We start from the raw sequence: 15568 nt of genomic DNA, 5'->3' as shown, positions 1-15568 counted from the left end.
GAGCAATGGCATTTCAAAACTACAATCTGAAGCATTAGGGATGTTCATTGTTACTGAGTTCTTTCTTTCTAGGTCATTTCAGTGAACAGAGCTAAGAAAAATATAGAAAAAATAACTCATGAGTTCACATAGATATTTTGATTCAAATTCAGACTATACAACTTTTATTTAACTCATCTGTATTACATGCATATCTTCTTTCTTTGAAGAATTTTGGGTTTTAAAGGCATAGTACATGATAGAATTAAAATATTTTGACATTGCTTATTTATTTTATTCTGTATTGTGCACATAGTAGTTTTAGAGTATAGTGAGACTATCACCAATTTGATTACCAAAACTTTTTTTATTAGAGCATTATATTTGTACATAATATTTGGGTTCCTTTTGACATAATTATACAAAGAATTTGATTTCAATACCCATTCCTCTTCCTCTTTCTTTTCTTCCTCCCTCCCCCTTTTCTCTCTCCTCTCCTCTACAGGTCTTCCTTTCACTCCTTTATTTATTTATTTTTGATTTGTATTTTCTACATGTACATAGAGGAGATATACCCTTTGGTACATATATGTATATAACATTATTCTGTTAGATTCATTCCATATTTCTTTCCCTTGCCCTTTCTTCATCTTTCCCTCTCATTCTACTTCTAATCCACTGATCTTCCCTGTATCTTTATGATACCCATCCCTTCCCCCACTGCCATTTCCCCCTTATTTGCTTTAGCCTCCACATACAAGAGAAAACACTCAACACTTCATTTTCTGAGCCTGGCTTATTTCACTTAATATGATTTTCTCCATTTCCATCCATTTACTGGCAAATGCCACATTCTGTTCTTTATTTATTGCTGAGTAAAACTCCACTGTGTGTATATACCACATTTTCTTGATTCATTTATCTATTGAAGGGCATCTGGGTTGATTCCATAAATTGGCTATTGTGAATTGTGCTGCTATAAACATTGTAGTGGCTATTTCACTATAGTATGCTAATTTTAGTTCTTTTGAATAAATACCAAGGAGAAGGATAGCTGGGTCATATGGTAGTTTCATTCCTAGTTTCTGAGGAACCTCCATACTGCTTTCCAAAGTGGTTGTACTAATTTGCAGTGGCACCAACAATATGTGAGTATACCCTTTTGCCGGCATCCTTGCCAGCATTTATTTTTATTTGTATTCTTGATAATTGCCATTCTGACTAGAATGAGCTGAAATCTTGGTTTGCATTTTTCTGATTGCTAGAGATGTTGAACATTTTTCATGTATTTGTTGGCCATTTGTGTTTCCATTTTGTTCTTTTGCCCATTTGATGATTGGGTTATTTTAATTTTGCATTGAGTTTTTTGAGTTCTTTATGTATTCTAGATATTAACCTCCTATCAGAGGAGTAGCTGGCAAAGATTTTCTCTCAGTCCCTAGGCTCTCTTTCCACTTTCTTGTGAAAACTTCCTGTTTGCATACACACTTTACATATTTTACTCTCTTATGTTTAATACAAATGCACCATTCTGCATGCTAATAGCATCATAACCATTTTATACTACACTCTTCCCTTTTCAGTTTTCATTCAGTCTTATTTTTCAGCTAACTTAATACCAGTTCTTATGACTATACATCGTTTATTTTGGTTGTCTAAAGATTATGTTGTAGTAAATTTCATCAGGAACAGTAGTCCTAGAGTTTTCACGTAAGTTTGATTTGTGTCCTTTGTACTCAAAAGCCAATTTTATTGACTATAAAATCATTGACTCACACTACCATTGAATGTTTAAATACACTATTCCACTTTTTTCCCCTGACTTAAAGCATTGCTATGGAAAAGTCTGATGATTTTTAAATTTTCTTGCCCTTACAAGTCACATGCCCCCCTCTCACGTGCCCCAAAGATTTTGTTTTTATTAGAGCCTAATAATTTAAATAAAACATGTCTTGGTTGGTCATTTTAGATCAGTATCCTCAAGTATGTGATATGTTCTTTTTAGTATGTACAAATCTTTTTATATTTGGAAAAATTGAGTATTTGTACTCTTTTCTGGACTTATTTTTCTTTAGGAACTCTACTACTGGCATATTGGGTCCTTTTTTACCTTTCTTTAATGAATTTTTTTTATCTGTCTTTTTAAAAATTAAAATATTTTTACCTATTCCTCTATTTCTTTGGATGCACTGTCTCTTGTGTTTCTTTTTCTTTGTGTTTCCTGGTTTAGTCTTCACTTCTGAAATGATTTTTTTCCTTTTATTTCTTATTCAGTATCCTTAGTTTTCAGTTTTTTCTAATTCTGATGTTTGCTGTGCTTTTATGTCTTATATCACTTTCTTAATGTCTTCAGGTTTTTCTTTTTTTTTTGAAATAGTGAGCTACAGTTCTGATCTGATTTGTGGAAACATCCTGAGTGTTCTGATTGTAGGGACTTACTTTGCTTTTTTTCTTTTATTATAAGTTTGCATGATATTTGACCTTGATAATTTTCTGTTGGTCATATTTATATAAATTTGGTTTTCTTGAGGCTTTCAGAATCAGGTAGAATTTAGGAAAGATTTTTCTAACTTCACAGAGCTTCTGTTGTTTTTATGTAGCATTCAAAAGATGATGATGACACATTCCCCAAGATTTCCTGGATCTTTTCTCCTCTTCCCATTTTGGTCTGGACTTTTCTCTTTCTTTTATTGTTCTATCCTGCTCTGTTTTGATTCTATTCTAGCAGTTTGTTTTCAGTGTGGTGCCTGTTCTAGAAGATAGCCTGGTGGATCAGTTTTGAAAGGTCCTACTGACTAAATCACTCAAAACCTTTCACATCTTCTATCATGGACCATTTGTGTTATCTGATATTAAATATGCCATATGTGATGGTGCGCTGCTGCAAGCCTAACTAGGTGGGAGGTTGAGGCAGGGGGATTACAAATTCTAGGTCAACTTGGGCAATTTAGCAAGATCCTGTCTCAGAATACGATAAAAAGGACTGAGGATGTAGCTAAGTGGTAGAAAGCTTGCCTAGCATGCATAAGGTCCTAGGTTAATCCCAGTAACTAAAACACACACACCCATACCCCCCACACAGCCAGAAACCCTCAAATTTTATCCATTTTTGTGGTGGTGCTTTTTTTTTTTTTTTTTTTTTTCCCCAGATTGGCCTACTATGTTTTCTGGTAAATGCCTATTAACCCTTTTAGTGTTATTTTGTTCTTGAGCTACCTTCTTGACTGCTTCTTCCAGCCAAGTAGTGCTGGTCTCTGAGTGTTGGTGATTCGTCTCTACCCACTTGCTTTTGGGGTCTGAGGGGTTACCTTGTCACATAGTTTTGTTGTAAGTATTGTGTATGGGATTTTGTTGTTGGCTCTCGTGTTGCTCTGTGTGTTTTTCTGTGGGATTTAGTAAATCAAGACATATGCAATCACTACTGTCTTCCCAGAATCCTTCCATTGGTTTTGATGTCCCCAGTATCTTCTCCAGTCCCCTTTCTTCATTCCTTAGAGGTAATCATTATCATAATTTTGTGCTTGTTTTTCATTTGCTTTTCTATGTGGGTTTGCAATGTTTATATCTCAAAACAGTATTTTAATCCCCAGCACCGCAAAAAAAAAAAAAGTATGATTTTTGAAGTTTTATAAATGGAATCGTGTGTTTTTCTGTGACTTCCTGTTTTCGTTCAACCTCTGTTCCTGAAATTCATTTTTATTGTGTGTGGTTGTAATTTATCAGTTTTCACCATTGTATAGCATAACAGAATCATCACATCAAAATCTTGCCATTTCTCTGTTATACTTTTTCCTATCGTAAACAGGTATTTCTAAGAAAATTTATACATAATTACTCGAGTACATATGCAAGATTTTCTCTTAGCACGTGCTTAAGAGTAATATTGAGATATAGGGAAAATGATTCTTAAACTCTATTATATAATGCCAAATAATTTCCCAAAATGTTCATACTAATTTATGTTCTCACTTCATTGCACCCAACCTAAGAACTGGACATTACCAGTAATTTACATACACTTATACATTTTCTTCCTCTGTCCTATCTCCCAATTTTTCACAGATTACCTTTATCCTAAAGGTTGTATTTATCTTACCTTTTAGAAAAATTTTTACTACATAGGTGAATAAATACTAATTTTTAGTTTTTATTTGTATGGGGCCCTATTTTAATTTATTTTTTGTGGTGCTAGGATTGAATCCAGGCCATTACACATGTTAAGTACATAGTACAGCACTGAATTGTATAGACCCCTAGATCATGAGCCCCACTTTAAAATGGGGTAGCATACAGACTATAGTTTCCTGGACCTTTATTTTGTTACTTGATATTATGTTACTAAGATTCACCTGTGTGTTTTTGTGTGTAGCCATAGTGCATTCCTTCCTGTTGTTGTATAATCTGTTATGTTAATATCTATATTTATTCTTTTACTGATGAGCATTTTACTGGTTCCATATGTGTCATTGGGCATTACAAAATCACAGTAATGATAGTCACATATATCATTTATTATGTCCTAGACTCTTTCCTTAGTGCTTTACATTTATTATCTTACTTAAACCTTCATGAATCTTGTGAAGTAAGGCTTGTTTCACCCTTCACAGATCATATAACTCAGGCAGAGGCATGAAGGGTTAATAACTTATCTAAGGGATTGTAGATACCGAGTGGTTGGAGCCTAGGATAATCCAGTCCTTTGTTCATGCAAGGTATTTTATTTTATTTTTTTTAGTACTGGGAATTAAACCCAGGGGCACTCTACCATGGAGCCCCGTCCCCCTTTTAAATCTTACCAAGTTTCTGAGGCTGGTCTGAACTTGGGATCCTCTTGCCTCAGCTTCCAGAGTAGCTGGGATTACAGGAGTGTGCCACCACACCTGGAAATGTACTCTGTAAATAGGAATCTTTGTCCTCATAGACTCTTACATATAAAAAATGATCTGGCTTAAAACAGTATATTTTATTGTTTTCTTCTTTCAAATTTTAATATTTGGAATAAATTTATAGTCTTTGCTTCATTTAATTTTTAATTTTTCTTTTTTCTTTTTTGGTAATAGGGCTCAAACCAGGGGCATTTAACCATTAAGCCACATCTTCAGCCCTTCTTATTTTTTATTTTGAGACAGGATCTTGCCAAGTTGTTTAGGGCCTTGCTAAGTTGCTGAGGCTAGCCTCAAACTTGCCATCCTCCTGCCTCAGCCTCCCGAGTTTTTGGGATTACAGGCATGCACCACTGTTTCCAGCTACTTTATTCAATTTTAATTTGAGAATTAAAATGATGTTTGGAGTATAAACTCCAAGTAAGGTCATCTTTAGTGTAAAAACATTATAGTGCACACACATCTGGAGATTAGCACCATCTACTGGCAAAGAGAAATAGTAACTTGTTTATGTCAATTATTGGTCAGAAGACTACACTTTCATAGGATTTTTCCTTTTGAAAATCTGCTTCTGAGAAAATAAATATTTTATAATTTTTCCTATGTATTGATTTTTATTCCCCAGTGTTTTTTACTTGAACTTAAATTTCCAGTGTAACTTACTGTATATTGCATATTACACAGCATAGTTAAGATTATAGTTAGATGAGGAAAATACAAGATGTGTTTCTGTAAGTCTTTTTGCAAAGCACATATATAAAATAATTGATTAGTATAATAACAAGAACAAAGCTGTCATATTGAACCAACACAAATTGTATTTAGTTTATTGTTCTATTTTTATTTAGTTAAGTGATAATATCTTTGGTAGAGGAATGGAATTGATAGTGGGGTGAAAACAGAATTCACAATGTCTAACCCTGGGAAGCTTCACTCCCATCTTTCTTACTTTAACTGGTAGCTTTCATTTGTTGGTGGTGTAGGATTTTATTTGTATCTTGTTTTTAGACTAATTTATATTTTGGGTCATTTTTCTTTCTCTATTAGTTTAACCCATGAGACCTAAAAATATGTGAGAAATCCATTATTGTCTTCTCATTCATTTTTCTCTCTTTCTGGTATGTTTTCTTTAGGCACTTTACAAATTAAAGGTATCTTGCATGTTATAAATTCAGTTAAAGATGAAATTACAATCTTTATAGGAGGGACATGGTGATTACCTAATGCGTGCTAGTTGAGTGATTCATTAAAGGAATTTTAAAAATCTAATTTATGTTACAGAGTAGGAATGGTTGTTTAGGGATTCATTGTTTCTGATATGTTTACTTATAAGTCTTCTGCACACAATAAATATTTGTTCTTTTGCTCTGTGGCTATTTAGCGGTCAAGGAGAATAGGTTTTTGTTTAATGTGTTAGCTTATTGTAGGTAGTCATATATTTAGAAATATTTTATTAAGGACTTTCTAATTCATAAATAGAAATAATTATAAAATTTTGAATGTGGAAAGTCCAAGATTACTTTTATAATAGCATAAGTTTTAAACTCATGTTAAAGATAGACTTAGTGAAGGGATTGAAAATGGGATCATTTGTACTACTGTTTTTGTATTTCCTATGAGTATTTTACCTGTGAGCTTTAATTTCTGTTAAAGTGAAAACTAATCTTTTCTTATTCTAATGTATAATTTTATTTCATTAAAACATGTACAATTTAATATTTAAATGTATATACTCTTTTTCCCAATTGATTTCCTAACCAACTTCCTAGGAATTAATTCTATATTTAAATAGAGTACAGAGATTTTTAAAATATTATATCAGCATATAAAAAATTTAAACTATAATAGCCATTTTTCAGAAATCTTTTCGTACTTTGCAATAATCATTTCTTTCTCTCAAACTCTATCAACTGATTCTTTGATTTGATATATTTTGTATTTTGCTTCCACATTGGTTGCTAACAAGTTATTTATTTCAGAGATACTTTTCACCCTGCTGAGTTTTAGGTTAGGGAGTAATAATATGAATAATTTCTGTCCTGTAAGGACTATTATAATTGATTATGAGTGTTAACTTCATTTTATATTATAAAGAAAGTGTATGAAAAACTGTTTTGAGACATAGGAATTAGTGGTTTTAGTTGTACAGAGCCCCATTGGTCTGAGATGAGAAGATTAAAATAAAACCTCTGACATCAATGGACATGATAGTATTTGAGTGAGACTTTGAAGAGCAGGGAGGAATTAGTAACTGGAAATTAAAAGGAAAGTGTGGCTGGGTGTAGTGGTGCATGCATGTAGTCCCAGCAGGTTGGGAGACTGAGGCAAGAGGATTGGAAGTTCAAAGGCAGCCTTAGCAACTTGGTGAGTAGTTTCAAAATACAATAAAAATAAATAAATTAAAAGGTCTGGTGATGTGGCTCAATGGTTAAATCCCCTTGGGTTCAATCCCTGGTACCCTCCCAAAAAAAGAAGAAAGTGTGGTTTAGGTTGAAATAGATTGCATCTTATATTAAGTCTTCGAAATAATATTTTGGCAGATGTTTCATATTCTGTGAGTACATTTGAGATTTATGACTTTACGAATTGTGCTTTTAAAAGATACATGAGCTGGGTTTGGTGTTGCTTGCTTGTAATCTCTGCTGCTTGAGAGACTGAGGCAGGAGGATCACAAATTCAAAGCCACTGTCAGCAATTTAGCTAAATCCTAAGCAACTTATCGAGACCCTGTCTCAAAATATGAAATAAAAAGAGCTGAGAATGTGACTCAGTGTCTAAGCACTCTGGGTTCATTCCCTGGTACCAAAAAAAAAAAAAAAGTACACAATATTTCTTGGGTGCCCTGTATTTCTGTATCACCCCATTAAAGAGAAGGTACATTTTACCTTAAGCACAATATTGTCTACCAGAATCTTTTAGAAATGAAGAGAAAATAAATTGTTTTTCCCAGTGTACACTTCTGACATTATTTGAATAGGTGCTTAGAACAAATGAAGTTTGAAAAATAATTCACCAGAGAAGAGGTGAATTGTTCTTAAACTAATATCATGATTGGTTAAAACTAAGCATATTCAACTAAATTAAAAAACTAGGTTTATATTCTTTCAATTGTATGAAAATGTTCTTCCTTAACAACCCTGCTTACTTTGGAGCTATTATCTATCTTTGTATAGTTTTAGCTTAAATCTTTAACCAAGAGGCACAGGAAAGAAGTTACTGGGAACTGAGTGGAGCCCTTTCTCATATTAAAATATTTAAATTTTAATTTCAGGTATATTATATTTTTTTGCCCATGGGACCTAATTTCCCAGGGCTATTCTTTCTTACCTGTTCAACTTCTGGCTGCGGGAATGAAGGAAGTGACCAGAACTTGGAAAATAGTAGGTGGAGTCACACATGCTAATAGCTATTACAAAAATGGCTGGCTAATCATGATAGCTATTGGATGGGCCCAAGGTAATATTAACAGTATGTGTTTGTAAGTATTCTGTTACTGATGTACCATAACTGTGGGGATCTCATACTTTAATAACAGTCTTTTGGGGAGGTAGAAACCTTGTTTTTCTTGGCTAGCAAAATTAATTAAAAATAGTACTTTTCACTAGTACTAGTTCATAAGTCATTATTTTGAGTCTGACTGCCTTGTTATATAAATTTTTTATGATTTTGGTTTCATTTTTATCTTTGGTTTCTGACCCAGAGGCATTTATGTTAATTATTTTAACATAAATAAAGCAAGTTTACTTAATAAATTGTGTAGCTCATAGAATTTAACAGCTCTTTTTGTGTTTTGCCTCAAACCTGAATTACCAGAAATAGTAAATATATTGGTTATAGATTTATGTTCATATTGCATCGGTTGCTTTTATTGTTGTTTTATGTAGGAATTGAATAAACTTCTCTAACCACTTATACTATATTACAATATAATATAGTATATTGTACTAAAACTAATTGTATCAGGAAAGTAAATGATAAAACAGAGGATTTTATTTCTTAGGTCTGAAGCAAACCTCTAGCCATACCTCTGTGCCTGAGGCCCCAATTTTAAGCTTAAGTACCGTAAAATAGATAGTTGCCATGCTGGTGAAAGGGGAGAATTGCAGATGTTTCAGTATCCTAAGCATACAAAGCAATTTTTTCTTTCTTCCATGATTTCTGTTTCAGAAATCCTCTTGGATTTTATTTTATTTTATTTTTTTATTTTTGCTTTTATAGCCAGTTTTATTGGCATGGTAGTTTTTTTATTGTTTGTTTTATTTAGTTATTCATGATCTTCTTGGATTTTAAATCAGGTGGTAGAATTATAGCTCCCTCCTATATTTTCTTAAAAAAGTTGACTAAATATTCTTGTTTATTTTTCCTTATTTTTAGGTGCAGGTGGTATTATTATCACGAATTTTGAACGGTTGGTAAAAGGAGATTGGAAACCAGAAGGTGATGAATGGCTGAAGATGTCCTAGTAAGTTGGTAAATATTATACTGAGATCTGGATTTTGTTCTTAGATCTTTTTAAATTTTTTTTTCTTCCTCTCAGATTTTTATTTTGTATTTTTAATCTGGACACAAATTTGAGAAAGTTTTTAAAAAGTGTATATGTAAGTCAAATCAATCTATCTTCACAGTTTCATGCCTTCCTCAGTTGTTTTCTTTACAATGTTAATGAAATGTACAGCCAAGGTAAGGCCATGGGTTATTACAGATTCTGAATTGGTGAGAATGAGAAATGAGACATCACCGGATTGATTCTTTACCTAAGATACCTACACAAACAAACAACCTTCCCTCCTAATTTTGAAGGAAAGAAAAGGTGGAAGCGAGACTTTTGTTAACCTGCTCAAGCATCTATCTGGTCTCAGCCCAGGGTAGTCATACAGTTACATGTCCTTTGCATTACTCTAGTGTGTATGTAGGGTATACATTTTTTTTTTTTTGATTGTTGTTCTAATTAGTTACATATGGCAGTAGAATGCTTAGATTTTTTTAAATTATTTTTTTACTTTTACAGATTGCATTTTGATTCATTGTACACAAATGGGGTACATCTTTTCATTTCTGTGGTTGTGCAAGATGTAGATTCACACCATTTGTGTAATCATACTGCTTAGATGTTTTTATGGACATTTTTTAGAACTCTAAATGTGAATGAAATATAGCTGAAAAGCTAAGTGGTAATGACAATGGAAAGATAATCAGAAATTTTCTCCTTTCCAAGAGTTTTCTCTCTCAAATGAAGTTGTTTTTTTCTTTTTTCTTTTTCTGGTACTGGGGATTGAACTCGGGGACACTCAACCTCTGAGCCACATTCCCAGCCCTATATTGTATTTTTATTTAGAGACGGATTCTCATTGAATTGCTTAGGGCCTCACCGTTGCTGAGTCTGGCTTTGAACTCTTCATCCTCCTTGCCTCAGCCTCCTGAACTGCTACCTCACTCAAATGAAATTTTAAAATAAATATTGATTCTTTGTGAATTTCTCCCCTTAGAAAACAAAACCAAATAAATACCTCTGGATTATCATTGAATTATGGGAAGATTATAAATTTATGAAGAGAGAACTACTTAGAGGTAGACTTCTCTGGATGGAAATGAATCAGTTATAGCCTCTTGGTATTTTCATTAATGATGATGATATCTCACCCAGAGTATATATAGTTCTAGTAGTAAAATGTCAAATTTATGGGAAAAAAAATCAATGCATTATCATAAGGCCCTGTGAGTGATTTTAAAAATGACAGTTGAGTTTAACTATCAAAGTAAGAAAAAGAGTAGCAGAAATAACCCACTGTGTATTTGTATGATGCAAACTATAAGTCACATCTGTTTAAGAGAAAAGAATCAATTATTAGTTGTTTTATAAGAACTGACCCAATCTTCATAGGTGTACCTGAAAGTGAAATGGAGAAACAAAGTTACTGATCACACAGGTCAAGGAGATTTAGAAATATTGGCCATAATAAGCAAGGTGAAGACTTATTGTTTATTTTTATAAGCTCATTTTCTAATTAGTGGATTAAATATAAAGATCCACAAGCATTATGAATGATATAGCATTTTTGAGTAAACTAATGAATTCCAGGATTTTCAGCTTGGAAAATATCCTTTAAAGCTTATAAGAGATAGTTTGAACATAATATATTCCAAAGTAAAGCCTTAGAGAATAGTGTATAAAATCAGTGTTTTAGAATAAGTGAAACTGAAATCAGAATTGAAAGCTATTTTTTGAGCCTTTACCATATCAGGTGCTATGTAGACACTTTAAAAAATATATATGCTATCCCTAATACAATAAACGTAAAAAGCAGGTACTATTTCTACTTCATGGGTTAGAAAACCAAGACTCAGAGGTGTTAGAAGTCTTGCTGATTGCTATGTAGGTAGTTAAGATGTTTTTCTTTCCTTTTTTGATTGTGCATTTCTTAATTTTTAGTTAAGCTATACTTTATATTGAGTAAAATTGCATCCATTTAAAGAATATAATTTTTGTTGAGTTTAAACAGATACGTTTAACAAAGGAACAGTAATCACTATCAAGAATATTTCCATTAATCCACAAATTTCCTTGGGTCCCTTTGCATTTCATTCCTCCAGACAAAATCTGTTGTTGTTTTTTTTTTTCCTAGAATTTTATATAAATGGACTATTGTACTGTGTATTCTTTTGAGTCTACCTTTTTTTCATTTGTCATAGTGATTTTGAGGTTCATCATAGGGATAAACTGGGTTCTTCCTTTTTGTTGCTGTATTTCATTTTCTGGACTAATCACATTTTGTTTTATCTGTTTATGGACAGTTGGGTTGATTCCAGTTTCTACTATTGTGAGTGAAGTTGCTCTCAACATTTGTATGTTATTCATTGTGTGGATACATTTTCATTTTGTTTGTGTAAGCATATTAGGGAATGACTGGGTTATACAGTAAGTGTATATTTAACTTTTTAAAAACCACCGCCGATTTCCCAAAATGTCATGAGAGTTCCTGTTGCTCCATGTTATTGCCAAGCCTTGGGATTGTCAGTCTTTTTTTTTTTTTTTTTTTTTTTTTTTTTTTTTGTGGTGCTGGGGATCGAACCCAGGGCCCTGTGCTTGTAAGACAAGCCCTTTACCAACTGAGCTATCTCCCCAGCCCTGTCAGTCTTTTTAATTTTAAACTTACAGTGGATATATTTCTCATTGTGTTGCAAAATGAAATTAAATACCTATCTCTCACCCTGCACAAAACTCAACTCAAAGTGGATCAAGAATTTAGGCATTAGACCAGAGATCCTGTGCCTACTTGAAGAAAAGTAGGGCCAAATTTCTGTCATGTAGGCTTAGGAATTGAATTCCTCAACAAGACTTCTAAAGCACAAAATGTAAAATCAAGAATCAATAAATGGAATGATAGCAAACTAAAAACTTTTTCACAGTGAAAGGAACAATCAAGAACATGAAGAGAGAGCCTACAGCGTAGGAGAAAATCTTGCTACTTGCACGTCAGATAGAGCATTAATCCTCTAGGATATACAATGAAATCAAAAAACTTAACACTGAAAAAACAAATAACCGAGTCAATAAATGGGCAAAGGAACTGAACAGACACTTCACAGAAGAAATCCGATAGGTCAACAAATATATGGAAAACATGTTCAACATCTCTAGCAATTAGAGAAAAATGAGTTAAAACTACACTGAGATTCCATCTCACTCCAATCAGAATGGCAATTATCAAGAATGCAAATAACAATAAATGTTGATGAGGATGTGGTGGGAAAGGTATACTCATACATTGCTGGTGGCACTGCAAATTGGTGCAACACACTGGAAGGTAATATGGAAATTCCTCAGAAAACTTGGGTCACTATTTGACCCAGTTACCTCACTCTTCAACATACACCCAAAGAAAGGACTTAAAATGTGTATACTATAGTGAGGCAGCACTTCAGTTCACAATAACTAAGGTATGGAGCCAACCTAGATGCCCTTCAACAGATGAATGGTTAAAGAATGTGATATATATACACAATGGACTATTACTTAACCTTAAAGAAGAATGAATTTATGGCATTTGCAGGTAAACGAATGGAACTGGAGAATATCATGCTAAGTGAAATAAACCATTCCCCAAAAAACCAAAGGCTGAATGTGTTCTCTGATATATGAGTGTTAATCCAAAACAAGGGAGGGTGGGAAGGAGAATAATAGAAATCCATTGGATTAGACATGGGGAATGAAGGGAAGGGAGAGAGAGATGGGAATAGGAGAGTAGAATAAATTGGACATAACTTTCCTATGTTCATATATGAATACACAAGCAGTATAACTCCATATCATGTACAACCACAAGAATAGGAAATTATACTCCATGTATATATAATATTTCAAAATGCATTCTACCATCATGTATATCTAAAAAGAACAAATAAAATATTTTAAAAATTAGATTCATGCTTAGGAAAGTTTTCTCTGGAGAGAAGGTCAAGGGTTTAATTGGACAGTCTTTTACTAGTGTTGAAGGGATTAGGCATGTGATTCATGGATAAATTCAGCCATCATAGCTGAAGCCAGGAATAGAGATGATATTATCCAAGAAAGATTTGCGGAGGAAGGCCTCACTTGTCTAATGGCATGGATCCCAGGAAACCCAGAGACTTTTGGAAATGTTAAATCAGCAGATATACTGCCAGCTTGGACTGCAAGGACAGAGACAGGATGAAATGAAAGAAGACTATTGAACTCCCCAAATTCCCTAGGTGAAAAACAGGCTGATAAAACTGCTCAGCTACAAATAAGGAAAAGGAATAATGACTTCATGGTGGGAGCTGCAGTCCCAGGGTCTGAGTGCAACCCCATGGACTGGAGTCAGAGGTAGGTGCAAAAGAGTAGAGAATGGAGCTGCGGACTCAGGATGATGCATCCAGCCACAGAAGATCATCCCAAGCTTGAAACCTAATGGGAGTTTGCTCTGTTGGATTTTGAAATTGCTTGGTACCAGTGATATATTTATTTTATTCTCTCTCTTTTGAGATGGGAATGTCCATAACTGTACCCAGTACCTGTTCCACCATTGTGGAAATAACTTGTTTTCTAGTTTCATAGGAAACTAATATGAATTAAAATTTTCTAATATACCCTGATCTTCCTAACAAATCTCATACTTTGATTTAAAATGGAATTTTCCCTAAGTCCTAGCCCTTCTCCAGTTAATTATCTATAGAATTCTTATTCTTCAAATTCAGCCTTTAAGAGAATGTAATCCAAAATGGAAGGTGTGTATACCAAGGCCATGCCCATAATGAGCCACTCTGGTGCAGAAACCAAACTAGTAGAAATGAAGAGTTGCAAAATAATGTCAAGACAAATCTCACTCCTTTGTTTTTATCTTGTCCTTTTAGAATTTCAGTTTTGCATACATTTTATGAAATTATATATATATGCATACATTTATAAATTAATAATATATTAGGGAGTATCTAAAACATAAAGACCTATAGGGATATACAATAAGAACTTAGAGACCACCGTTCTAAAACATGAATGTTACTCAATAATTGGTAAGTGAATTCCAAATCCTGTTGCCCAGACTAATCCTGTTTTGAACCCAATACAATTAAATAAATAACCTATTTAAAAAATAAAATGACTTATAGGTACCTTTAAATTTGTCATACTGCAATATGGCATTCTGGGAGTGGTGTTTTTTATCTTTACTGGTAAGCATAAAGAAACTAGACAGTGATCTATTACTGAGGTATGTGTTAAATACGTGGCAAGTATATAATATCAAAGTAATGTTGCTTATTTTTACACATTAGTGTCTTATTGTAGACTTTACAATTTCAGCATTAAGATACTAGCAAAAGCTAATGCAATGTGTTGGAGTTGGCTCATACTGTTTTATTGAAGCCAGTTGTGTATATCTCTTTTTCCATTCCATGCAGCATCCTGAAATTAGCCATGTGGGAGTATATACATCATGGAAATAGGCAAATGCTATAAATCGGTGATGTATTTCCCTACTCTCATCCTCACCTTGCCTCATCTCACCCCCCAGCTTGTTTAACTCTGAAGGTTTTTCAGTGCTAATTCCAAATCATGCTATGAAACATGAGACTTTTAGGTCCTTTTTGGAAAAATGTTATATGTTCAAATATGTTTTAGAAATGTTGCATTATACAAAAATGCTCATTTTTTTAGAGAGTCATGATGTACATAGACATTCTAAAATCTGATTCTTTATGTTGTGAAGGAAGATATTTAACTTTGTGTGACTTAGCATTTCCAAAACTAAGTATATTCACAAATCTCATTTTGTGTTAATATCTGTTAGTAACTCATTAAAAAGTGTGTACAGTGTACTCTTTGAGAAAGATATAGATAGATCATATTTATTAATTACTATCCTAAAATGTGTTTTATTTTCAGCCCTTCCAAGGTAACCCTGCTGGGGTCCCTTATCTTCACATTTCAGCACACCAAGCATCTGACCATTTCAAAGCATAATCTTATGTTCCTTTATACCATCTTTCTTGTGACCACAAAGGTAAGAGTTCTAGGTATCTGTAAATTAGTATTACAAATCCCATATAACCTTTTCTCTGAGGTAGAATTCTACATACTGAACCAGTAACAAGAATATTTTTATTTTATTGTTATTAAAATATAAAAAGGTGAATTTGGGAGATTTTATTCAGTACATTCATTAGTTTCTAAAACAACTTGTCTGTGA

At 33.2% G+C, this 15568-nt stretch overlaps 1 protein-coding gene across 2 annotated transcripts in view; it reads left to right on the top strand.

Moving 5' to 3' along the window:
• The window catches only part of Tmem38b (transmembrane protein 38B), a 48706-nt gene that overhangs the window by 22474 nt on the left and 10664 nt on the right, over positions 1 to 15568 (top strand). For both annotated transcript variants that reach the window (XM_047525822.1, XM_047525823.1), the window contains 3 exons: positions 8134 to 8318; positions 9237 to 9324; positions 15265 to 15382. In XM_047525822.1, the coding sequence (XP_047381778.1) occupies positions 8134 to 8318; positions 9237 to 9324; positions 15265 to 15382 (391 nt within the window). The remainder of the gene's footprint in view (positions 1 to 8133; positions 8319 to 9236; positions 9325 to 15264; positions 15383 to 15568) is intronic.

The sequence above is a fragment of the Sciurus carolinensis genome, chromosome 14 (assembly GCF_902686445.1).
Source record: "Sciurus carolinensis chromosome 14, mSciCar1.2, whole genome shotgun sequence".
NCBI lineage: Eukaryota > Metazoa > Chordata > Mammalia > Rodentia > Sciuridae > Sciurus > Sciurus carolinensis.
This window is presented reverse-complemented; position numbering and strand designations above follow the sequence as displayed.